Source organism: Heptranchias perlo, chromosome 20 (assembly GCF_035084215.1).
Source record: "Heptranchias perlo isolate sHepPer1 chromosome 20, sHepPer1.hap1, whole genome shotgun sequence".
Lineage (NCBI taxonomy): Eukaryota > Metazoa > Chordata > Chondrichthyes > Hexanchiformes > Hexanchidae > Heptranchias > Heptranchias perlo.
This window is the reverse complement of record NC_090344.1, coordinates 43998316-44024904: the sequence shown is the minus strand read 5'-3', so window position 1 is coordinate 44024904 and position 26589 is coordinate 43998316. Positions and strand designations below refer to the sequence as shown.

At 44.1% G+C, this 26589-nt stretch overlaps 1 protein-coding gene across 1 annotated transcript; it reads right to left on the bottom strand.

The window, feature by feature from the left end:
- Positions 1–726: 726 nt before the first annotated feature.
- On the bottom strand, positions 727–24753 carry nudcd3 (NudC domain containing 3). The gene is made up of 6 exons (XM_068001137.1): positions 24373–24753; positions 21920–22248; positions 18710–18833; positions 15312–15455; positions 5123–5311; positions 727–1250 (listed from the first exon to the last, which is right to left on the bottom strand). Exons 1-6 carry the CDS (start codon positions 24568–24570, stop codon positions 1140–1142), a joined length of 1095 nt encoding a protein of 364 aa, XP_067857238.1. The 5' UTR covers positions 24571–24753; the 3' UTR covers positions 727–1139.
- Between the last annotated feature and the right edge of the window lie 1836 nt (positions 24754–26589).

The window sequence follows — 26589 nt, the reverse complement described above, 5'->3', positions numbered from 1 at the left end:
TTTGATAAGAAGCCTAGGATAATAAGCAGGAAACTTCTCTGTAAATTGCATGAGTTGCTGGATCAATCTTGTGCCTCCACTGGAACTTTCTTCTGTCTTTGAAAACCACCAAAGCATTGCAACTTCAGACCTCCTTCAGATTTTAACTCACAAGAGAATTTAATGAATATTGGCCAGATATATAACAGTAACAGATATATTTACAGTAGATATTATGCTGAACAACCCCTCAAAAAATAAATGTAATATCTATACTAAGCTATTATTTTGTTGTACATATGGTTATATTTTTTATATTTTCCAACTGCAGAGGTAAATGACTTGATCTGTTCCAAACTGACTCATTCATATGAATGGTTCTTAAATAATTCACAACTAGCTGTTCGGATTTGTTGGATTTAAATAATTGTCAACTTAAATCAAAAGGAGCTGCTAGTCATACACACAAACCAAATCACACATGTTTACATGTGGCCTGGTTCCTCTTTCAAGCAAATTTGCTCAGAGACAACAGAACAAAACTTGATAACATTCGTATTGAGTTAGGCTGGGGGCAGGTTTTGACTGCAGATGCATTTAAACTCCTTATGTAATATGACTGGATTAAACAGACCCCCACTAAGCCAAAACTGGACAAAAATGCTGCATTGCTGTCACAACCCCCTTCCAAAGAAAAAAACACTTCTAACTCACACCAAATCCAAATTAAGTTAGACTAAATAGCTGTAATGTTCACACACAAATGTTTTTATTGTTTAATTTCAAAACCATGAGTCGAATATAAATATCAGTTCTTTCAGGCAAAGGATACCGACAGTATCAAACACTTTATTCTCACTATTCACAGGAAAGCACTCTAAACCACAAACTTGGAGAAGTTGCTCAATTTAACTTGAGTTAGCAAATGAAGTCTCAGGAAAATCAAAATATGTATAATTAATAGAAATAAACAAAGAAATAAATACATTTGTCTGCTACAAAGACTTGGCAACCGATGCTTCGCAATGATCTCACTTGAAGCTCAGAGAAAGTCTCTCGTTGCTCGAGAGCAGAGCGCAATCCATGATTTGTGCTGATCTTCAGTGGCGTTAGGGGTCAGGTGCATGCCTTCTGCGTCCTGGTGGCTCTGGCAGGAGAAATTAGAACTGCACAGCTCCAGGAGAAATGTTAAACAGAGATGGGTCAAACGTCTGTCCTTTAAATGGTGAACCTTCAGCGTCCCAGCCCTTCTTCAACATCTCGTGCACTTTCTAGAAACCGCCAACAAATGATAAAACAGTTTGAGAAAAGTGGGGAAAATCTGCCATTAGCCCCTGTTTGCAACAACGTAAGCCACATACAAGACTTCCTGCATGAATGTGTGCTCAGGAATGCAAGTTTAAGTGCTGCCAGCTGAAACAACCGTCTGTACATTTAAGTAACAAAACAAAATAACCATAGGTAGCAGGAATGATTGGGATAAGATAGAACAGTGGATTGGAAAATCATACTTTCACTATGAGGACTACAGCTCGAAGACAAATGAATCTAAGGATCCTCTCTCGATCAGAGGCCATTCAATAGGAGTCAATCTCAACCCAATTCCTTGTGGGTGCAAGTTCACAATATGAAACCACCCAAATTTCCAACATTACCTGTTGCTGAATTCGCACTCTCATTCAGAGAGGCCACAGTTCAGGTGGTGTGGGAAATGGAAATCTCACAGGAGAGGGTTCTGAGATTTCGATAAAATCATATTATTGCAGCAAGTAAAGAAGTTTTACTTCATCCATCCTGTGCTGTGTCTGACGTTGGAGTACTAGGTACCAAAAATTCAAGTGTTTTATAGAACAGCACACATACCCCTCAAAATCTATGTTTAACATAACATATACGACCAGTGTAGCAACATACTGGCACTGTTATTTACATCCACACACAGAATCCACTTAATCACACCCATGGCCCTCCACTCCCTGGCGAATTAGTGCTCTGTCCACTCGTTTTCAGAATGATTCCACCATGCGTTACCTGCCATCAGTAGCTGTCTTTTATCACTAACCCTCAAGTGTGTAGAAGTTACTTTTAAACTTCAGGCCAACTTTGATAAAGATTGTCCTGTGAACTGGACATGGTTGGGGGGAGGGAAACAGAAAGTGAGACCAAAAAAAACCCAGCATCATCAGCCCACTTTTTAGCTAGAAATGCAGAAGGGAAAGAGGCAAAACTTCTTTGCTTTTGCCTGGAGCCGACATCAAAAAAAAGTGTCACATAAGCATTCCTTAAAATGGTCTCTAATGATTCAACTGGTTTGGCTGCCATTTCAGTCTGCCATCAGCACAAATCTATATTTAGATGTAATTAAGATATGTCTCCTGCAGAACATTTACCTACAGTTAAGTGCTTTGCCAATAGCATCATATTCGTGCGGGTGCAACAACATTTCACATCAGGATTCTGGCCACGTATTGTGCAGGAAAACACATGCCAATGAGCAATGTTAATCACATAATTATGAAATAATTGAAAAAACAAATAGAATTTACAGATGAAGTGACTTAAGGACACGGGTATGAGGCTCGCATAGAACCTACAGCACAGTAACAGACCATTCGGCCCAACATGCCGATGTTTATACTCCACACGAACCTCCTCTCCCACTGCTGTTGGGAAATGAAGGTAAAGAAAGCATAACCAAGAACCAGAGGCCGACACTCATCCACTTCCTGAGAGTTTAAGCAGCACTGGCAGAGATGTGTCCTCACCTGTGAGTCAAACGTAGTTGAATGATATAACATTGGCGGGGTCACACAAGAGGAACCTGAACTTTTAATTAAACTTAGGAAATACAAGAAAAATTTGGAATCACTGATTTATAAAAGAAAGCCTCATCACATCTCTTATACGTCTTAAAGCACTTCACACAGAATGACTTTTTTTTTGTAAAGAAGTGCAGTAACTGCTGTTCAAGGCAAATGTAGCAATCATTTTGCCCAAAGCAAAATACCACAAACAGCAAGAGAATCAATGACCAGTTCATCTGCTATTGGTGGTGTCGGTCAAGACATGAGGAGAACATCCAGCTCCTCTTCAAATGGTGCCATGGAATATTTCACATGTACCTAAACCACAAGAAAAAGCAAATAGGCCTTGGTCAACATTTCTGACTGTGCAGCACTCCCTCAGCAATGAAATGTTATCCTAGAGTTTGGATTCAATTCTTGGAGTGAGGCTTGAACCCACAACCTCTTGACTGGAAAGCAAGTGCATGATCAAATGAGGCAAGCTAACACTGGAATTAATAACAACTTGCATTTATATAGCACCTTTAACATTGTAAAACATCCAAAGGCATTTCACAGGAGCATTATCAGACAAAAACTGACACTGAGCCCAAGGAGACATTAGGACAGGTGACGAAAAGCTTGGTCAAAGAGGTAGCTTTTTAAGAAGCGTCTTCTTCAGAAAACTAGTGCGTGTGGGAGGGACAAAGACCCCAGTTTTCTCTGAAGAGTTTTAAATTCCTGATTCACACGAGCTGGTTCTCTGCTTGAAAGGAATTTGCATCTGGCGAGCTGAGTGACCCAAGAGATGTAACTTTTCAGAAACGACTGTTGGAGTTGGGGGGGGGGGGTGCGGGAGGGGCGGGGGGCAGGGGAGAGGTGGAAACTCAACGGGCACCACTCCTGCACACCTCCCAGCAGTTCAAGAGCATCTCTGCAGGGGTACCAGTTCGCAATCAAACTGGACAAGTAGTGGCACCTGTATTCTGAACCACTCCAGTGTATTGAAAAACTACGAACAAAATATAGAAAATTATTTATTCCATAAAAATCTGAAGTTTGCCAGCAAGGTTTTGTTTTTAATTTTTCACTTTGCCCTGGACTGCATTTTCCTCATGTATTCCCTCCACTCTTTTTGTTTCACTGCTCTCTTTCTCTTATGATATCTCTCCTTTTTTGCCCTCTTCCCCATCCCATTTCTTTGCTCATTTTGGATCTCTTCTCTCTCACTTTTGTGACAGCCCATGCAGTTTTCAGACAATGGTTTCACCATTTCAACACACAGATAAAAGACATATGTAACCAGTTAATCGGTCTGTGAGGGATTTCTAACACCAACAGTACAGGGGTGGCTGCAGGAAGAAAAGATTTGAATCTACCCCGTGCCAGTGCGGTCTTCGCCCCCAGAGAGCTTGACCTCAATGATTAGCAGAGTCCACAGGTTTATCATTCTCCTGTCTGCTATATTATGAAATACAGGATTCCCCAAATGATACAGTGACAGCCCGAATGACAGGTTATTTCTCCAGACAGGTAAAGGTGCATGAAATGTGGAGGACCTAAAGAGGGGAATAAATCACAAGGTGGGGTGGGGGTATATTATCTATTTGAACATAAACATTTCAATTTTTATCTTCAAAAAACACTCTCAATGTTATCATAATGTGGAGCTTGAGTTACAATTACATCGAAGACTCGTTACAATGGGCCACTTGATTATCTAACACTCAAATTTTATGCAGTGATGCCTGCATTTCCCATTTACTGACAATATACAATTGCAATTCTCGTGATCTGCACAGCAAGCCAGGGAAATCATAGGAGGAAATGAAGGAATTCTATCAGCTTAATCTTTTTTTTGATGCACACTGCAGATGCTCAGACTGTAGGAACTGCATTCAAGTAGTAGTGTCACAATTCTGAGCAAAAATATAAAGTCCAAGTCCTGGCATTTGGGACAAGCTGACACCTTCAAGGGAAAAATTTTAATGAAGGTGTTAAAAGACACAAAAAAATTCATAATACTTCTGTGAAATAACTATTTTTGATGGTGTTTAAAACTTATTTTGGACGTTATAAATTTCAGTTACTCGGCAAAAAATGGGAGACAAAGATTTTTTCCTGCAAAATTTTGAGCGATTCCACCAGTTCCTCAACAAACCATGACTCCGAAATGTTGACATGTTCCTATGGGGTTTTTCCATTATAAATTTTGACATGCAAGGTGTTACAGGAATTAAGGATTGTGAACAGGAAGCATGTGTAATATGGAAGATTATTAATAATATATAAATAGATGGGTGCTTAGGGATCAAAAGGGTCAGCAACTTTCTCCCCACTCCCGATGATCACTTTCTTACCGTTTCGTGGCTCTGTGGTTTGCCCTGCATTTTCTGATGATAATCAAAGGTTAGTCTGTCCAGCACCGCATGCTCCTCCTCATCTACTGTTGCCATCGACCTCTCTTTGTTTATCTTCTCGATGTCTATAGTCTCTTCGCCTTCTAGAATTGCGTTCCACCAATATTCCCCATTTTTATTCAGGTTAATCTGTTAACAAAAGAAACATTTTAAAAGTTATTATTTCCTTTGTAAAACTGAACACTTAAAGGTGCCTGAGAGTAAAGGGTGCATATACCCAACTTGGTTGGAATGATCCACCTGAGCAGGCAGAGACAAACAAGCAAAACAGCATTCAAAGAAATTTAACATTGGGACAGCTTCCGTGCACCTTCTCCACTTGGAATGTATTTATTAGGGGCCATTTAAACAAAACATCAGAGTATCACTTGGGCATTCCATATCCAAATGAAAACACTGGCTTGTTTAAAAATAAGGGAAAGGTGCAGCTCAAAGTAAAAACATAGTCCTTTATTTTCAACGTGTACATTTTCTCCCCCAGACAGAAATAACAACAGCTCAGAATGCATAGATTGCATGACTGGGAAATCTACAAAATGGGCATTGTTGGTTCAGGTCCTCCTTTCCCAATCCACATTGCAAGGATGATGGGATTGATAAGCTTGAAAAGTTCACCATAGACAAGGTCAATGTACCTAGACTGAACTGTGAGCATTGTCAGGATTCTCCTTGACCAATGTTTCCTCTTTCCCACAGGTTTAAAATAATGTGGAGAAAAATGAATATTTTTGACTGTTACAGTGATGGACTCGTGTTATTTGCAGCAAGTTGTTCTATACTTTTCTATGTCTTCAGCTGTGGGGGAATTTAATTCCATTTAGTGGAATAAACAAATCAATAAATGTCAAAAATAAGATCCCAACATTTAAGCATCAAGTGACTCTAAAGGGTTAAATGCTTTGAGCATTTGACTCCCTTTGAACTCTGCCACATAAGCCCTGCTTGAGCTCTTTTGCAGCTACGTTCAATGGAAACTAGGAACATAGAAACAGGAGTAGACCATTCAGCCTCGTGAGCCGGAGTCTCAGAAGTACTTTTCTGCCCAGTCCTTCTGAAGATAATTTCTGCCAGCCCAAGCGTTTTGTACAAAATTGTGGGACATTTCTTGCTGAGAGCTATTGCGTTTATGTGCTTAAATGTTTAATTGGGTCTTCTGTCTTAGAACTTCTTTCAGTGACCAAAAGGAATGCAATATATCTTGGGAGGTAGGGAATATTAGAGAGAGAAAAACAAAACTCAAAGTTAAGTGTAAAATGAACCATTTATTTTCTCAAGGAACACCCATAGAAATCACAAATGCACAGAAAAAAAAAATCAATCAACCTCAGAGCTGGGTACAAGTCATCCAGTCCTCTTGTAGGAGGTTATACAACTCGTGTGGGATTGGAAAATCAAATGGAAAGGCTAGAGCAATTGATGGAAATCTTCAGCTTCACATTATTAAGTTGGGTTTGAATAGAAATGTTCCAAACTCTGAAGACTGCTAAAAGGCAGCTTTGACCATTCTGTTTACAGCTGGCCATTCTTAACAATATTTGACACAAGAGTAAATCTTGATCCCAGTGTTTCTTCTGGTGCATTTCCAGTACACCTCCAAGTGTCAGGTGAAGTGGTTTTGTGTTGCATCCCCCAGTAAGAAGCGATGGACCTTGCCCATTACCCATGCATAGCCCAGGTGTTTTTTTTTGTCCGCTGAAATCAGGGATGAAAAATTGCAGGGAGCTGGCCTGTGATTTTGCGAGATGCACTGGTGATGCTGAGAGTCCTCAGCGCTGGCCCGTAATTGGAAAATTATCCCCCATTGTTAAAATACAAACCTAACTCTGGATTTACATGACATACCTTTAGCATTAGTGTGAAGTAATAAGATGAAATAGGCACCCAAATTCTCTCTCGCACTTCTCTTGACTGGTGGTTTATAGTGTATTCTCAGAACAGCTTACGTGCTCTTCCCTCCACACCCCCGCAACAACCCTGACTGAAGAACGACGTTCACAACAAGGTAACAGAGGAAGGCAATTTTTTTTTCTCATTTTGAAAAACTTTGGGTCACAATAACAAACTGAATTTTAAAAATACTAACAGATGAAATAATTATAATGTGTTTTTTTTGGGAACATTTTCCTGTTGTACACATTTGGACATCACCGCCTAGGGGGTTGGCTGGAGTGAACTAATTTAGCATCAGTGGAGACATTAACCTGGGATGGTGCAGTTTCAACTGGACATGTTAGTTCAGCCCTTCAACACCAGCAGATTCAGTCTCATTCAATGAGATTGCCACCAGAACTCAAGCTCTCAGCAACAAAAAAGAAAATTAAAGACAGGAAAGGAAAAAGACGTTACAATTAAAGATAATTCTCTGTAACTGATTTAAAAGAACTGTTATTAAGGTTTCCTCGAACAGATACAACTGATGTATGTGGCAGCCAGACACGTCTTGAGCTCACTAATTATCAGTGGGTGGGAAACCTGTTATGATTGGGGTTTTGTGGCTTTCATAAACTGATATATTTTCCACGCAGGTGGATTTTAGAACAGACTGCTATGTGTAATAATGCCTCACAGCAACTCACAAATCCCATTTCATCACTAGGTACAGTATATGGCAGTAAACTTTTCAGCTAAAACAATGTTGCTGTTAAATAACAACAAAAATCAAGGCTAGCATAAGACAGTAAAAATACAATGACAAGGTGAACAGAAAAGGGATGCCCAGTGACACTGCCATGTCCAAATTCAGATGCTTGTATGATAGGGCTACAAAATTCCAGCTGCCAAGTAGCCAAAGAATGGGTAATTACCAGCTCTGCTGAGATCAAGCATTAGAACTAACCAACCAGCTTGCAAGCTGCATTTGTACAACCAGCCCTGTTAGGCCCCTTCTCTGTTCATTTTCTTAAACTGCTTCCTGCTTTCAGAATATATTCTGTTTGAAACTCAATTTCTGGCAACTGAAAATTGAATTAAGCTCATTTCAAAAATATGAATCCAGTTCTTTAAAGGCAGTCATGCAGCCAGCAGGACAGGTTGCACAGGTCTACATGAGAGATGCCCAACATGCTTAATTGCCAATCATAGCCATCCTGTCGACTGAGAAAAAAAAGTGCAAACAGAAGGTTTAATTTTCTACGTGCTATTTTTAGTGTATCCGTGTGAATTCCTGCTTGCGCTATTTTCACACAGTCATCAAACCAGTTTAAAATAAATACATGCCATTCAAAAATCCAACCCAGAAATGTTTCTCCAAGAGGTCAGCAAAAGCAGCATTGGCAGATGGCTCAGAGCAGGCTGCTGCTCACCTGGGAAAACTGTATGGTGCAGCAAGATCAAAGAAAGGGAAAGAGCTATGGTAACCTTCTTAAAAAATGTAGATAGACCTCCCTTTCTATTTCGTCCCCCTTCTCTTCTGAAGGCAATGCTATACCTCTCCTAAGTGGCTATTCATTCTGTGTAACAGTGAAAGTGAGCAAATTTTTCAATGGTGGATGGGTACGGTAGCATAGTGGTTCTGATACTGGACTAGTAATCCAGAGGCCTGGACTAATAATTTGGAGTCATGAGTTCAAATCCCGCCACGGCAGCTGGGGAATTTAAATTCAATTAACTAAATAAAATCTGGAATTAAAATACTTGTATCAGTAATGGTGGCCATCAAACTACCGGATTGTCGTCAAAACCCATCTGGTTCACTAATGACCTTTAGGGAAAGAAACCTGCTGTCCTTACCCGGTCTGGCCTATATGTGACTCCAGACCCACAGCAATGTGGCTGATTCTTAATTGCCCTCTGAAATGGCCGAGCAAGCCACTCAGTTGTCAAAGCACGCTAAAAAAAGTCATAATAATCAAACCGGACGGACCACTCCCAGTCGACCCTGCAAACCATTCCCAGTCGACCCTGCAAAGTCCTCCTCACTAACATCTGGGGACGTGCCAAAATTGGGAAAGCTGTCCCAACAGCCTGACATAGCCATACTCACAGGATCATACCTTTCAGCCAATATCCCAGACGCTTCCATCACCATCCCTGGGTATGTCCCGTCCCACCGGCAGGACAGACCCACCAGAGGTGGCGGTACAGTGATATGCAGTCAGGAGGGAGTGGCCCTGGGAGTCCTCAACGTTGACTCTGGACCCCATGAAATCTCATGGCATCAGGTCAAACATGGGCAAGGAAACCTCCTGCTGATTACCAACTACTGCCCTCCCTCAGCTGATGAATCAGTCCTCCTCCATGTTGAACACCACTTGGAGGAAGCACTGAGGGTAGCATGGGCACAGAATGTACTCTGGGTGGGGGACTCCAATGTCCATCAAGAGTGGCTCAGTAGCACCACGACTGACCGACATAACTGCCAGACTGGGCCTGTGGCAGGTGGTGAGGGAAAAACTTACTTGACCTCGTCCTCACCAATCTACCTGTCGCAGATGCATCTGTCCATGACAGTATTGGTAGGAGTGACCACCGCACAGTCCTCGTGGAGACAAAGTCCCGGCTTCGCACTGAGGATACCATTCAACTTGTTGTGTGGCACTATCACCGTGCTAAATGGGATAGATTCAGAACAGATCCAGCAGCTCAAAACTGGGCATCCATGAGGCACTGTGGGCCATCAGCAGCAGCAGAATTGTATTCCAGCACAATCTGTAACCTCCTGGCCCGGCATATTCCTCACTCTACCATTACCAACAAGCCAGGGGATCAACCCTGGTTCAATGAGGAGTGTAGAAGAGTTTGCCAGGAGCAGCACCAAGTGTACCTAAAAATGAGGTGCCAACCTGGTGAAGCTGCAACTCAGGACTACATGCATGCGAAACAGCGGAAGCAACATGCTATAGACAGAGCGAAGCGATTCCACAACCAACGGATCAGATCAAAGCTCTGCAGTCCTGCCACATCCAGTTGTGAATGGTGGTGGACAATTAAACAACTAACGGGAGGAGCGCTGTAAACATCCCCAGCCTCGATGATGACGGAGTCCAGCACGTGAGTGCAAAAGACAAGGCTGAAGCGTTTGCAACCATCTGCAGCCAGAAGCGCCGAGTGGAGGATCCATTTCGGCCTCCTCCCGATATCCCCACTATCACAGAAGCCAGTCTGCAGCTAATTCGATTCACTCCCACATGATCAAGAAATGGCTGAGTGCACTGGCGATGGGCCCCGACAAAGTCCCGGCTGTAGTGCTGAAGACTTGTGCTCCAGAACGAGCCACGCCTCAAGCCAAGCTGTTCCAGCACAGCTACAACACTGGCATCTACCCAACAATGTGGAAAATTGCCCAGGTATGTCCTGGCCACAAAAAGCAGGACAAATCCAATCCGGCCAATTACCACCCCATCCATCTACTCTCAATCATCAGCAAAGTGATGGAAAGTGTCGTCGACAGTGCGATCAAGCGGCACTGGCCAATAACCTGCTCACCGATGCTCAGTTTTGGTTCTGCCAGGACCACTCGGCTCCAGACGTCATTACAGCCTTGGTCCAAACATGGACAAAAGAGCTGAATTCCAGAGGTGAGGTGAGAGTGACTGTCCTTGACATCAAGGCAGCATATGACAGAGTGTGGCAGCAAGGAGCCCTAGTAAAATTGAAGTCAATGGGAATCAGGGGGAAAACTCTCCAGTGGCTGGAGTCATACCTAGCACAAAGGAAGATGGTAGTGGTTGTTGGAGGCCAATCATCTCAGCACCAGGACATTGCTGCACGAGTTCCGCAGGGCAGTGTCCTAGGCCCAACCAGCTTCAGCTGCTTCATCAATGACCTTCCCTCCATCATAAGGTCAGAAATGGGGATGTTTGCTGATGATTGCACAGTGTTCAGTTCCATTCGCAACCCCTCAAATAATGAGGCAGTCCGAGCCCACATGCAGCAAGACCTGGACAACATCCAGGCTTGGGATGATAAGTGGCAAGTAACATTTGCGCCAGACAAGTGCCAGGCAATGACATCTCCAACAAGAGAGTGTCTAACCACCTCCCCTTGACATTCAACGGCATTACCATTGCCAAATCCCCCACCATCAACATCCTGGGGGTCATCATTGACCAGAAACTGAACTGGACCAGCCGAAGAATACTGTGGCTACAAGAGCAGGTCAGAGGCTGGATATTCTGCGGCGAGTGACTTACCTCCTGACTCCCCAAAGCCTTTCCATCATCTACAAGGCACAAGTCAGGAGTGTGATGGAATACTCTCCACTTGCCTGGATGAGTGCAGCTCCAACAACACTCAAGAAGCTCGACACCATCCAGGACAAAACAGCCCACTTGATTGGCACCCCAACCACCTCTCTAAACATTCATTCCCTTCACCACCGGCGCACAGTGGCTGCAGTGTGTACCATCGACAGGACGCACTGCAACAACTCGCCAAGGCTTCTTCGACAGCACCTCCAAAACCCGCAACCTCTACCACCAAGAAGGACAAGAGCAGCAGGCACATGGGAACAACACCACCTGCACATTCCCCTCCAAGTCACACACCATCCCGACTTGGAAATATATTGCCGTTCCTTCATCGTCGCTGGGTCAAAATCCTGGAACTCCCTTCCTAACAGCGCTGTGGGAGAACCTTCACCACACGGACTGCAGCGGTTCAAGGCGGCGGCTCACCACCACCTTCTCAAGGGCAATTAGGGATGGGCAATACATGCGCACCAGCGACGCCCACATCCCATGAACGATTAAAAAAAAGCACAGAAGTCGAGGGTAAGATAGTCAATCCTGTCCCTATCCTCAAATGACTTCCACAACTGCACACTCTCCACCAGGCATCACTGGATAACGATTAGGATCGGGAACCCTGGCTGATTTCTTCCCTCCTCAACCCTGGATGATTAAGGATAACTTGAGCATCCCATTGTTGCCTTGCCGTTGTCCAGAGATTGAATGCGCCTGTCTGTTTGGCTCAGTACTGCTTAACCAATGAGCCAGCAAAGGACTTCTCCCTCTCTGTCTTTTAAAAAGATAATGCCCCTCCCCAATGTCTCTCCAGACCCTTTTCCAATTTGAAAAACCACCTGGACAAGTAGGCCGATGCCAATAGCCTTCAGCCAGTTGCTTGGAGAGGACTAAGGACACTGGGAGATGGGTGATAGGATTTCCCTGCCAACTTTCCCTCCTTATGGGGAAGCACCCATGCACTATGAACAAGTGGCATTTAATGGGCATGCAGCTGCAGTGGTATTTTTGGAGCTTTGTTATGCCTGTATTTTGAAAGTTACCAATGCAATTCAAAGGGTTCATCTTGGAGTGCTCCTTAGCGTGCATATTGTCAATCAGTCATTTCAAGAAACCTCTCCGTGTTTTTAACAGGAGGCGGCAAAATCAAACCCAGCAAAAGATGTGGCAAGCAACTGAAAATGAAATTTCAAAGCATGTCCCTTTCTGCAATGGCTGAAACTCATCTCGGGGAATAAATTGACACGGTTTCTCGGTGCAGTCATTTTAAGAGTGAAACAAAGTGTTTTTTTTAACACTATGTCTCTTCACAGAAGCATAGCAGACACTTGTTTACATACACTGCTCGTCACAAACCGAGAATCCGCTGTGGGTTCTGCTGGTGACTTCTGATAGTGGGATTGTCCATTTTCTTACTGAAACTGGAGGGAAATGTGCAGATTACTTCAGAATACATATTAGCTTGATGCTTCCCAATTGGTCAGTTTTTAATCACTATCACCATGAGTTATTTAAGCTATTGTAGGTTCTGTATCACAGTAAAAGTTGCTTAATGTGAATGTCCTGTGAACAAAAACATTACTTTTATTCAGTGGGTCCCGCCACACACATTAAAAAAAAGGCTGTCTGGGAAGGCCAGAAGGAGGGGACAATAACACGAATTATGGGACACACTTCTCCACAAGGGAATCTATCTGAGATGCACAGTGTTACAATCTATTAACTTCTGTTTTTCTTTTGTGAAATGGCACAAATCCATATGTCACTCTCTCCCAAATGCCTCTGCTTTCCCTGCGCCGAGCGCGACTCATTGTAAAATGACCTGCAACACTTCTCCCTCTGATATTCCTTGCTCCCCAAAGGGAGGCTCCTGCTCACTGCTTGGCAACTCAATATGGTTGTACAGCTGGGCTGGGAGCATGGAAGACAAGCATACACCTGCCACTGCTGTGGCATCAAACCAATGATCTTAAATACAATAAAAATGCCAATCCAATAACATAAATCTATTCTTGAAACAAATCTGAGCATCTTTGTGTAATTGGAGTTGTGTCAAGTCAACAAAGGCTTGCACATATCAGTATACAAAAATATTCTGAGGTCTGGATTTGGATCCAGATCTCAACAAGCGAGAGATGCAAAGTGTGTCCACACCGGGGTTATTTTTAAACATTCCCGCTGACACGGCCGCACATTTCAGTTTATTTCCTCCACAGTAACAGAACCTAACGAGTCAACAAACTCATCAGGGGAATGGAGCAGAGTGAGAGCTGGCAAAAAGGTGCATGTGCGCACTCAAGAGTTCAAATGCAATCTAATGAGTGTGCTGAGTAGCTGAATCCTTTTCAACCCCTCCAAAACAAAGAAGCTGTATCAATAGATCAATACCAGACCGCCAAGGTGCATTTTTGCAAGTTCTGCAAATGAGCTTTTGTCAGTGAATAGAAGAACCAGCAAGGCTCGAATCATAAAGAACCATCAGTAAAAAGTACATCCCAGAGACAGAGAAAAATTAAAAATCTGGGAGAAAAAACACACACTAAAAATGCTGGAAATACAAAGACCCATTCACGACAAGGCAAAGATAGGTTAACATTTCAGATGCAGACAATTCACTGGAAATTCATCAGAGGGTAAATTCCAGCTAAACCAAATATGTTCGCTATTTTTTTGGCTTGGATTCCCTGGTGCAGGGCACCCTATGGTAACTCGCTCAAATGGCCATTATTCACATGCAAGCCTCGACAGTGAGCACGGTCAGGCTATTCGACGACTGGAGACGGTGTCCTCACCTGACAGCTAGACACGTGCACTTTCCAGCAGGGGGTCACCGTATAGTTGGAGAACCAGGGCTCACTTTCTCCTCCCTCGCCCAAGGGCAGTGAGGCCAATTATAATGCCCTGACCACCACACTAGTTGAGATCAGCTAACTCAGCACAAACCAGAAATCAAACCTGGGACCTTCCTAATCTAATCACAGGATAAACTCACTCAATCATTAGAGGAGCCCAGCATATATTATATTAAGGAATTCAATTGCAGCCATAACTTGAAAGCCATAATTATTCCCAGAATTATAATCTCTACCTTCCCCCATCCCAACCCCCAGCCTCCAATTTTCACATTAAATGTTCCAGTGGAGGAAGTCACATGTTTTGAAAAGACAACCCACAGCAAGCAGAGATTCAATTCATCTCATCCTACTGTGAACAAAGGGAGCACTATGTTTATTGATACAAACCAAGCCATGTTTGTATGGTTTCAAACCTCTGAATGGTGTTGTTTAAATAATAAATGTACTGCTCATCATTATAAAATAAAAGCTGCCTTGCTGTCCCAGTGGGTACAGGCACTAGTCAGTAGCAGTGAGCCACATAGATAGATGGCTTGGTTCGCTCAGTTTGTGTTAAGTTAGCTGCAGAAGGGGTGCTCCAACTCACTTCAGCTCACCCGAGTTAGGAATGAGATCAGCAGCATGGGTTGCCACTCCCAAACACTAGCTTGTGACCCTGCTGGAAACTGTACGTACGTGGATATCAGGTGAGGACAGACTTATTTCACTTGTGCTACCCCTCCATGGTCTGACACTCGATGCTTTGGCATGAAAGTAGCCACTTGGGCAAGGTACTGGAGGGTGGCAGCTGTGAAACTCTACCACACTCGAGAGTCGGTAATATCAGGAAAAAATCCGAAATTTAGAACTACTTTTGCTGTTGGTGATTCAGGCCAGGGATCCACATTGAGTTTAAGACACATATTGATCACTTCCCACTCTTGATTCCATAGATGCATTTACAGGGAAGCTAGATAAACACATGAAGGAGAAAGAAATAGAATGTCATGCTGATCGGGTTAGTTGAAGAGCGGTGGGAGGAGGCTTATGTGAAGCATAAACAATGGCCTGTTTCTGTGGTGTACATTCCACGTAATGTGTCAGCAGTCTTACCAAGATGCAGCACCCTGGCTCTAAGCTCCACATGGAGTTTTCGGTATTGATCTTGTGTGTCAGCTTTCCATCCACAAGGATTCGCTCGCTCCCTCCTTCAAACACAGCCACGCGCAGCCAGTTGCTCTGTATGTCTACAGACACCTGTGTACAAACAAAAATAACAAAACCGAGGTGACCAAATGAAACCGCAGCCTTTCCCATTTTCTCTCCAGTGCCATTTTTACACATCAGTGACACATCCCAATTATGTTTCACGCTAGGCAAAAAAGATTTAGTTTGCCTTGACACGCAGTAGCGCAATTTCGTATTAATCTTCAGTTTTCAGAGCTCTGATAAATTCCCAGCCTCTGCCACGTTCTGAATCTATTATTAGCATTCTACTGGGGATCTGACGAGGGGGTGAGAGTAAGGCAGCAAGCTGGAGCGAAGCACTTCCTCATTCAAGTGGAATGGAAGAAAATCTAATTTAAAAAAAAATCAGTCTCTAGCAGCCAACAACAGAAGAACATTACCAGAAGCTTAAGAACCAGCCTTTCGTCCACCACATATTGGGGACTGGTGTGTAGCATAGCATTTGGGAGTGGAAGAACAACATCATTTTGACGATAGCATTCAGAGCCGGCATTTGGCCAGAACAGAGAGAACTCCCCACTCTTCTTCAAAACATCCCAAGGGATCTTGAACGCCCACCTGAACCATCAGATCTGAGTCTCATCCAAAGGCCGGCACCTTTAACAGTGCAGCATGCCCTCAGTACTGCACTACAGTCTAGATTATGAGCTCAAACCCAGACTGTGTCATGGGATTCAAATCTACGACCTGGAGGCAAGAGTGTCACCAACTGAGCCAAGTTGACACATCAGAACTAGTATTTCATGAAACTCCGACATGTTAGGCTCTCAAAAACACCAATACTTATTGAATGAGCTGTACCAAACACTTCCCATCACCTTCATGTGCCGTGTCTGCAGGAATACTGGAAGTAGAGGATTTGGGAATTACACATTTCATATTAAATACACAAACTAACATTGTCCCCTCCAACCAACAGATAGCAGCTAGAAATCTTTAAAAGCAAAAGGCCCTTTGTGGCAGGATTAACTTGGGACACCATTTACCGACCTGTGAACATTTAGCTTCTTGCACTGCAAACAATTTACGGGCTGTTTGCTTGTGGTCCAATTGCATTGTGATCCAGATAACTCTCAACGCTGAACCATGAATCACAACTGCCCATTTAAAAGAAATCCACTAAGGTCACAAATACAATCTAACCCTGACAAGGTGGTTTACTAAAAACTGTCATGCTTTCAGCAGATATTGCCTGGATCAGGGTTGCTGTCAATCAGAGATGAAAATGTACACTACAGCTGACAGAACATTTACGAAGATGGAACGGTGGCCCGGGCACTGACGCTTCCTGCACTCTGAAGCTCATGGTGTGGGAGCAGCAACATGTTGCGCCATCTAACCTTGCTTTGCCTCATGTTTAAAAAAAATTTGTTCATGGGATGTGGGCATCGCTGGCGAGGCCAGCATTTATTGCCCATCCCTAATTGCCCTTGAGAAGGTGGTGGTGAGCCGCCTTCTTGAACTGCTGCAGGCCGTGTGGTGAAGGTTCTCCCACAGTGCTGTTCGGAAGGGAGTTCCAAGATTTTGACCCAGCGACGATGAAAGAACGGCGATATTTTTCCAAGTCGGGATGGTGTGTGACTTGGAGGGGAACATGCAGGTGGTGTTGTTCCCATGTGCCTGCTACCCTTGTCCTTCTAGGTGGTAGAGGTCGCGGGCTTGGGAGGTGCTGTCGAAGAAGCCTTGGCGAGTTGCTGCAGTGAATCCTGTGGATGGTACACACTGCAGCCACAGTGCGCCGGTGGTGAAGGGAGTGAATGTTTAGGGTGGTGGTTGGGGTCCCAATCAAGTGGGCTGCTTTGTCCTGGATGGTGTTGAGCTTCTTGAGTGTTGTTGGAGCTGCACTCATCCAGGCAAGTGGAGAGTATTCCATCACACTCCTGACTTGTGCCTTGTAGATGGTGGAAAGGCTTTGAGGAGTCAGGAGGCGAGTTACTCGCCGCAGAATACCCAGCCTCTGACCTGCTCTTGTTGCCACAGTATTCATACGGCTGGTCCAGTTAAGTTTCTGGTCAATGGTGACCCCCAGGATGTTGATGGTGGGGGATTTGGCGATGGTAATGCTGTTGAATGTCAAGGGGACGTGGTTAGACTCGCTCTTGTTGGAGATGGTCATTGCCTGGTATTTGTCTGGCGCGAACGTTACTTGCCATTTATCAGCCCAAGCCTGGAGGCTGTCCAGGTCTTGTTGCATGCGGGCACGGCCTGCTTCATTATTTGAGGGGTTGCGAATGGAACTGAACACTGTGCAATCATCAGCGAACATCCCCATTTCTGACCTTATGATGGAGGGAAGGTCATTGATGAAGGAGCTGAAGATGGTTGGGCCTAGGACACTGCCCTGAGGAACTCCTGCAGCAATGTCCTGGGGCTGAGATGATTGGCCTCCAACAACCACTACCATCTTCCTTTGTGCTAGGTATGACTCCAGCCACTGGAGAGTTTTCCCCCTGATTCCCATTGACTTCATTTTTACTTGGGCTCCTTGGTGCCACATTCGGTCAAATGCTGCCTTGATGTCAAGGGCAGTCACTCTCACCTCACCTCTGGAATTCAGCTCTTATGTCCATGTTTGGACCAAGGCTGTAATGAGGTCTGGAGCGGTTTGGCGGAACCCAAACTGAGCATCGGTGAGCAGGTTATTGGTAAGTGCCGCTTGATAGCACTGTCGATGACACAATCATTTTCTTATTTGGAGGTATTTTGGAATGGATTCTTACAGCTCAGATCAGTTAGATTTTGGCGCTGATCTACTCCACCACAGTTTTCTCCCCTCGCCTCCTGAAGGCATCAATTTCTCCTGGGTAGAGTTTCTTGGGCACTGGTAGACTTTCAGTACCTACCCCCAAGAGACCATTCTTTTGTCTGCCTAAATAGTGAATATCAGCAGGCTATTCTACCACAGAGGACATCACTACCAAGCTCGATTCCGATTATACCCAACGTCCACACACACGCTTTCTAACAGACATTACTGGATAGCGTTCAGGAGCAGGAACCTTTCTCCTTCTTAGCCATTTGTAGCACCCCAACTGGTGCTGCAGCCAAGATCAGGGATCAAACTGGGACTTTCAGCGGGATGGCTCAGTGTTACATTGGACAGAGCCTTGGCCCAGTGAGCCATCGGGGAGTTTTGCCAAGTTGTTTTTTGATTTTCACGGCACCAAATTCTAAACCAATCAAAGTTTACATCTGTTGCACAAATAGGTTATTCATTCGAACAAGTTGGAATCTGGTGCTGACTGCATGCGATTGGCTATTACCTGTCTTCCTTTAACGATCATCTTGGACACTGGTACTTTCACTTCCAGGTCAGTGTAATCCTGGGACCAAGTGTAGTTGTCCCTCACAGCCCCATTGTAGCTGTCGGAATTTTCCTCACATTTCCTGCAAACAAACCAATAGACAATTAATCATATGCAACACATCATTCCTAAAAGTCTACCAAGGTGATGATAACACTACAGACTGAGACTTTCCCACTTCAAGCACCCAGTGTCTACAAATATTCTACATATCTCACAACCAGCTGAAGAAAAAAGCCATAGGAACCCTACTGCACATTTCCATTTCTTACCTTGGGGCTCCTCAAAGTGAGATTACCAAGATGGTGCCAAAGAGCTAATTTGGTGCTTTGGACCCACACCAACCAAGAGTTATATTGGCGCTGCCCAAATTCCTGTCACGGATCACCCTGACGACCAGCAAAGAAAGGAAAGCTTCAACTCATCAGTCTGGGCTGGATGCAAACCCAGGACCAAGAGGTTAAAGAACAGTGTACTAACTCACTGCAATTCCCCAGTTGTGTTTTTCTTTTAAAGCAAGTGGACCACCCTTGCTCCGGTCATGGGGGCTTAACATCTGCATGAAGAGATTCACAGAAATATGTGCACAGGTTACATGCCTAGTTTGGGGGGAGGTGAAGAGGAGGGCAATGGAAATTTCAATTGTTGCACAGACAAGCTTATCTCATCATTGTGATACGATGTACACTTGTTTTTATGAATGGGCCTGGGTCTGTGTTTTTGTTTCTTCCTCAATCTTCCTCAAAAAGCTTAGCCATTTACTTTGTATTTTTTCTGAACAGAAAGTTGACAAGGCACTCAGAAAACATTACCCCCAAAAAATCATGAATAATGCAAGAGCATTAGCAGAGTTTAACACAAAATAAAACATTTATATCATCTTAATCGTTTTGTCTGCTCCAATAATGTATTTTTAATGGTTTTATCAGTCAATAGTTAGACATCCAACACATCATAAATCACTGAGTATGCAATTACTTAAACCTGGCAGCAATGTTCTATTGTGTAGGGGTTTCATTTTATAAATGTAACCAACTGTGAAAAATTTTCTTTTGTCGTTTAAATGCTAATAATTAGCAAATTCCTGCTATCTCCTTTCATATCCGTTTTCCTTCCTCGGAGACCCTCCCCATCATTCCCAATTGACAGGTTAAGTAACTGATCTGTGCCCAGGCTCCTATACCCACTCAGCAGCCACAAGATGTCTTGCTGCTCAGCATTCTCTTTGTCAGCAGCTTGCAACCACTTCCATTGGGTCTAACGAGGGAAGTACTCACGAGGAACAACGGGGCGAACAAACGAGGCACAGACTGATCGTAGAATCTTAAAACAGAGAGGGACGCCATTCGGCCTGTCGTGCCTTCTCTTTGAAAGAGCTACCCAATTAGTCCCACTCTTTCCAAGCGCATGTCCAATTCATTCTACTTGAAAGCTATCAAAAAGTCATTCCACTAAAATCTAGTATAGCAGAAGCTCCATGATCTATCAAAATGGATGATGGAAACTGGCAGATTGTCAAAACTTTTTGTTCTTAACTTTATGGTACAGCGACATGCTTGACACAGGAATGCAAACAACTGCAGTACAAATAACAAACTGAATTTAATTTTTCTTGGGGCGGAGATATTGATTTATGTTGGAGAGAGCGTTGATGCTGGCGGCCTGCTGCAAGACTTTCTTCTGCGAAAAATCTGGCATACAATCTGAGTGTGGATAATGGAACACCACAGTCTGACCACAGTTCCCTTGGAAGAGAAAAGGCTTGCCAATGCATCGTCCATTCTTCAACTCTTGTTCAGACAACAACACACCATTTCCCATCCAAGAAGGGAGCTGAGCGGCCTCCGACAAGCCACTGATCAGAGGCGCGCAAGAGCAGCATTAGTTGACTTGCCCTCTGGTTTCTTCACCATCCTCTTGTGGGGAAACACCCTGCATCTACCAAGTGCCATACCAGGCCTGACTGCTCAACCAAAAGCAGAAGCTTACCAGGTACACAAGTGCAGCCACTTTCTGGAGCAGTAGACAGCTGCACCACCGTACTGGTATTACCTTCCCGTTCTCCATAGACTCATACAGCACAGAAGGAAGCTATTTGGCCCATCGTGCTTTCTAACAGTGATCCAATTAGTCCCACTCCTCTGCTCTTTTCCCATAACCCTGCAAATTTTTCCTTTTCATGTATTTATCCAATTCCCTTTTGAAAGTTACTGTTGAATCTGTTTCCACCACCCTTTCAGGCATTGCATTCCAGATCAAAACAACTCGCTGCGTAAAAAAATTTCTCCTCATCTCCCCTCTGGTTCTTTTGTCAATTATCTTAAATCTGTGTCCTCTGGTTACCAACACTCCTGCCAGTGGAAACAGTTTCTATTTATTTACTCTGTCAAAACCCTTCATAATTTTGAACAACTCTATTAAATCTCCCCTTAACCACTCTGCTCTGAGTACAAGCCCAGCTTCACTCGTCTCACCACGTAACTCAAGTCCCTCATCCCTGATTTCATTCTAATAAATCTCCTCAGCACGCTCTCCAAGGCCTTGACATCCTTCCTAAAGTATGGTGCCCAGAATTGTACACAATACTCCAGCTGAGGCCGAACCAGTAATTTATAAAGGTTTAGCATAACTTTATTGCTTTTGTACTCTATGCCTCTATTGATAAAGCCCAGAATCCCGTATGCTTTTTTTTTTAAAAACATCTTTCTCAACTTGTCTTGTCACCTTCAAAGATTTGTGTTTGTGAATCCCCAGGTCTCTGTTCCTACACCCCCTTTAAAATTGTACTATTTAGTTTATATAGCTTCTTCTCAGTCTTCCTTCCAAAATGCATCCAGTTTACTTTTTTAAAAAAATCTCTATTCTCCTATCCTTTCAGAGTAAATCAAGCTGTGAGGCCGTGGACACAGATTCAGTCAGGTATAAACACTAAGAAGAGAGCAGTCAGACAGTGAGACAACCCCGTGACAGAACATATCTGCAATGCAGCAGAGAATCTGCTACATTTACTTAGCGTAGTGGGATGGAACTCGAGTGCAGAGACACCAACCCATCTTGGTCTCCAGAAAAGAGCTCCTGCTGTTACCCATGTCCTCAGAACTATCAGTCTCGGAGCTGGATGTTGATTCTTATTCCCAATTTTATCTAAGAACAAATGCACACACGTACTTGGAAGGATCAAAGTGCTTCTGTTTTGCGTCTGGTGCAGCAGCAGCGCCCTCTAGCTGTTCAGAAACAGCATCAATACTGGCTGGCTGCTGTGGACCTGCTGGCATCTCTCTATCGGCTTTCTCTGTGCTCTTGGCGTTCTGTTCAGCCACCTCTGCTGCTACTGCTTCGGGGAGCTCCTCTGCTGCTGAACCAACCTCCACCTCCTGAGCAGGAGGTGGGACACATGACTTGTCTTCCTCCATTTTTCTGTTCTTCAGTTTCTGTTCCAGCTCTTTCATCCGTCTCTCACTGTCTTGAATGGAATAATATTCAAACTTCTTGAAAGCCTTGAAAACAAAACAAAGAGTTGTAACAATATTGGCTGCACTTGGCCCCATTTGCTTTCAAGACGGAGTTCGATAGATTTTTGTTAGGAATGTGGAGCTAAGGCGGGAAAATGGAGTTGAGGTACAGATCAGCCATGATCTAATTGAATGGCGGAATAGGTTGGAGGGGCTGAATGGCCTACTCCTGTTCCTGAAACAGTGGACATCCAGTTAATAGGAAGTAAAATCACTGAAGGACTTTTTGTTGCTGTGGGACTGGCTGATACAGTTAGCAAGAACATTGCCCTTTTCCTTGTGGAAGCTACGGCCAAGACTGAAGAGATGAAAACCTCGATCAGGTGATGGAGCCCAATGCAGAATGAGTTTAGGAAACCTAAATCCAGATCGCCATGGGTGTCAGTTTACTGTCTCAGACTGCCATAACGCAGTACCTTATTCCACAAAGATGATTGCTGTGGGAATTGAAATCACAATACTGGTGCAATAGGGGGATGTTCTTCTGGGCTTTTGGCTTTAACCCAATTCCAGAAAGTGCTCAAGAGCACCCCATGACTGGCCCTCCAATTTTCCCTACGGCTTACGGCCTGCCTGAAGTACACGATGAATCAACAATACGCTTTTATTTTAGCAAAGCATGTTGGAGCATTCATTTAAACTGTGCGAGCTTCTCTCTCAATAAAATTACCACCTATTTCTGTGTTTGAAGCCACTTATGTATTATTGAAGTCATATTAGCAATCTCGTGCTCGTCTTTGAAGCTGCATGTGGGAACAGCTGCATCCTAAATGTGCTTGACCTCAAGTGCATTCAACATAATGGCTTTCAACTGGGTTAAACTTGTAACTAATATCCAAACAGAAATTTACAAAAAACTGGTGATTGTGTGAGGGAGCTGGAGACCAAAAGGACAAAAGGCAAGCAGAATTTCGCAAAAGGTTTGAATGAAAATACAAAATGCTATGGGGAAACACAAGAACACAGGATCTAAAATAATGTGACGTCACAGAATAATGACTATTCCAAAGGAATTTTTTTGACAACAGTCCTAGTAAATTAAGCACACGCTTATTTCTAAACTCTCAAAGGTAATAGAAGTGACTGTGATTTGCAGGAACAGGTTTTCAAAAAAAGTTTTTAATTGACCTTTTCCTCATGTTGAGAACGTGTTCTGAAATGGCTCAAGACCCTCAATGGGTTTATGACGGATTAAATCCACTTCTCTAGCTTTCAGGGCCCATAGTGAGAAGCAATTCAGACCCAGAAGGCTCATTTAATTGGCCGTCCCTTGTTTGCTGGTCGATACTGCCCTGGGCAACTGGCACAAGCCAAGGCTGTCAACACAATCTCTGGATTCAGATGTGTTGAAAAACAGCTCAGAGAATAAGACGACTCTCTTTGTTGTCGGGAAATACTTGTGAATGTTTTTTCCTTGTCATGGTTCAGTGAACGGGTACAAGGCCCTCAGCCTGAATAGCTCTGCTGGGCACTCACTGGTGCAAACTTGAATGAAGATTGGACAGGACAGGCCCAGGCCCTTTGACTCCAATGATGCACATTGGCAATTCTGACAATAAACCAACCATTTACAGAGCTTGCAGTTTGAGGTCAGTATTGTTCCCGTTACCCTAGAATTGTCATTTTTTCTGGGCTCTCTTTACAATGGGATGCTTGACAGCCACGTCAGTGAACTCTGCTGCTCTTGAACATGCTGCAAATAATCTCCTCCAATTGTAGTCTGTGAAAATTTCAATACTTCTCACCTCGGAAGCCCCCAATAATATGACAGCTTCAATTCGCCATGTGTTTATGTGGAAATGATTTTTTTCCCCATCCAGTAAATAGCTGAACCACACAGATCAGGAAGATCCCAGGTGAGATTCCCAGTCTGGGCTGAGTTTGCTGGTCTTAGCATGGTGGCAGTTGGGGCCAGTGGCTGGCGGGCGGGCGGGCGGGCGGGCGGGTTTGGAGATAGAGGGAGGGGTGAGACCTTGAACTGATTTCAACAGGAGGATGTGAATTTTAATTTGGAGGCGTTTGGGGAACAAACCCACACCCGGAGCACTGATATGCGCCGAAAGGGGAGACTCCAGTGACCCCCGAGCAGCCACCGGCCGCCGCACTCACCCTCAGGGCCAGCTTTTCGGCCACCCCGGGCGGGAAGCCCAGCCTGTCCTCCTTCAGCACCATCAGGCGAAAGAAGTCGGTCTTCCTGTAGAGGAACCCGAAGAAAACTTCCAGAAAGTTCTCGATCTTTCCGACGTGCTGCAGGATGCCCAGCAGCGCCTGGTCGTACATCTCGGTCATCTCAGGAGGCCCGTCCATGCCGCCGCCGCCGCCGGGGACAGTGAAACGCCGGCCGGGCTGGTCCCCTCCTCCGTGCTGCCTTTCAGACCCTGAATCCGGTCCCGAGTGGATTTATTGTTGTAAATTTCTCCCGTTTGCGGTAGCTCTCTCCATCCAAAGCACTTCCGGCAGGTCCACCGCAACAACTTCCTCCGGCTACCACTTCGCCCCGAAATAAAAGTTCCTAGACAACAATCAGAACATAATAAGCTCCTGGTGATGGGAATAGGTTGGTGAAAACCTTACAGCAACAAAGAAAAACACATATCAAAGTTGCATTTTTTTTATTGCAAACAATCCGGTTATACTTGTACCTAGTATATTTTTTTCATTCTTCAATATTTTACTATGTACTGTCGAAAAAGCTGGAGATTGGCAGTACAAATAATAATTAATCATTTCAGCCGACATTTTATTTGGAAATCCCATTTGCAAGATCAAGAAGTATGTTCCACTTGTACTTCTCACTTGCAGCAAAAATGGCTAGTCTCAGTGTTGTTTAAAACCAGTGACAATTAGAAAGAAATAACTTACATTTACACACCACCTTTCACATCCTTCGGATGTCCCAAGGCACTTCACAGTCAACGAATTACTCTTTGAAGCAGTCAATTTGTGCACAGCAAGGTTCCACACAGACAATTAGATCAATGACCAAATAATCTGATGTTGCTGCTAGATAGTGATGAAGAAGGATAAATGTTGACCAGGACACCTGGAGAACTCCCCTGCTCTTCTTCAGATCATGCCATGGGGGACTTTCACATCTGCCTAAACAGAGTTCACCTGAAAGGCAGCATCCTCAACAACACAGCACTCCCTCAGTGTCAGCCAAGATTATGTGCTCAAATGCCGAACTGGGGTATGGCACCTCCAACCATCTGACTAAGAGGCTACCACAAGAGCGTGACTCATGGGCCAAGGTGACAATTATGATCAATTTACACCCCTGCTAATTCCTGTACTTATCTTCTCCACCTTACTGATTTTCTTTTTTGTGTAATTTCTGTTCCAGAACATTTGGTGCATCACGTGAGTCAAGGCTGAATCTAGTGCATTGATGTCCAAACTACTGCCCAAGGGCCACATATGACTCACGAGCCCAAGCAATCCAGTCTGCAAACCCCAAGCAACTCGGTTCCAATGGCCCTTATTACTTTACTCACTGGTTTGGCCCGTTTGAATTTCATGGGTCTCAAGGTTTGGAAAAGCTAATCATCCCCCTGCTTCCTAAACCTCTCCGTCTCTCTCCTCCTTTAAGACCCTCCTTAAAACCTACCTCTTTATCCAAGCTTTCAGTCATCCATCCTAATATGTCCTTCTTTGGCTTGGTGTTAATTTTTGTCTGATCACACTCCTGTGAAGCATCTTGGGACATTTTCCTATGTTAAAAGCAAGTTGTTGTTGTTGATGATGATAGTGTTCCCACGAGATTGCAGCTCTTGTCCTTTTTGATTGCAGAGGTCACAGGAGAGGGAGGTAATGGCCTGATATTAATGGGGAGGTGGGGAGGGTGCGGGAGAGCGCGGTAGGTTGTGGAAATCCCGGCAAGGCCGGGGATGTGGAGGCCCTGCCAATCTTAACTCAATAATGAGTGGCCCCATTTATCTGATCAGAGAAGCCAAAAAACATTCCCAGACCAAAGTACAGAGCCTGAAACTGCCTCCGGTTTCTTTGGGACCTGGTACTGCTTTCAGTTATCCTCCAAATTGAGACTTCGTGAAGCCAAAGCACTTCACACCGATTCTACCTTTGATTTGTCAATGTATTCCAAAAGATGGATACAGGATAGAAATGGAAATAGGAACACTTAATCCTGAGCACTATTCAGTTACAATATATCTGCAGGACACTGGGACAAAGGTGGATCCAAGTAAAAAGGAGGCAGAGGGTTTAGAAAGGCTTTAGAACTGAAATCAGGAAGCACTTCACAAAGAACGATCACTACCTGGACTGGACTTTTGGGTAGAGTCATGGAAGCAAAAACTCAATAACCAG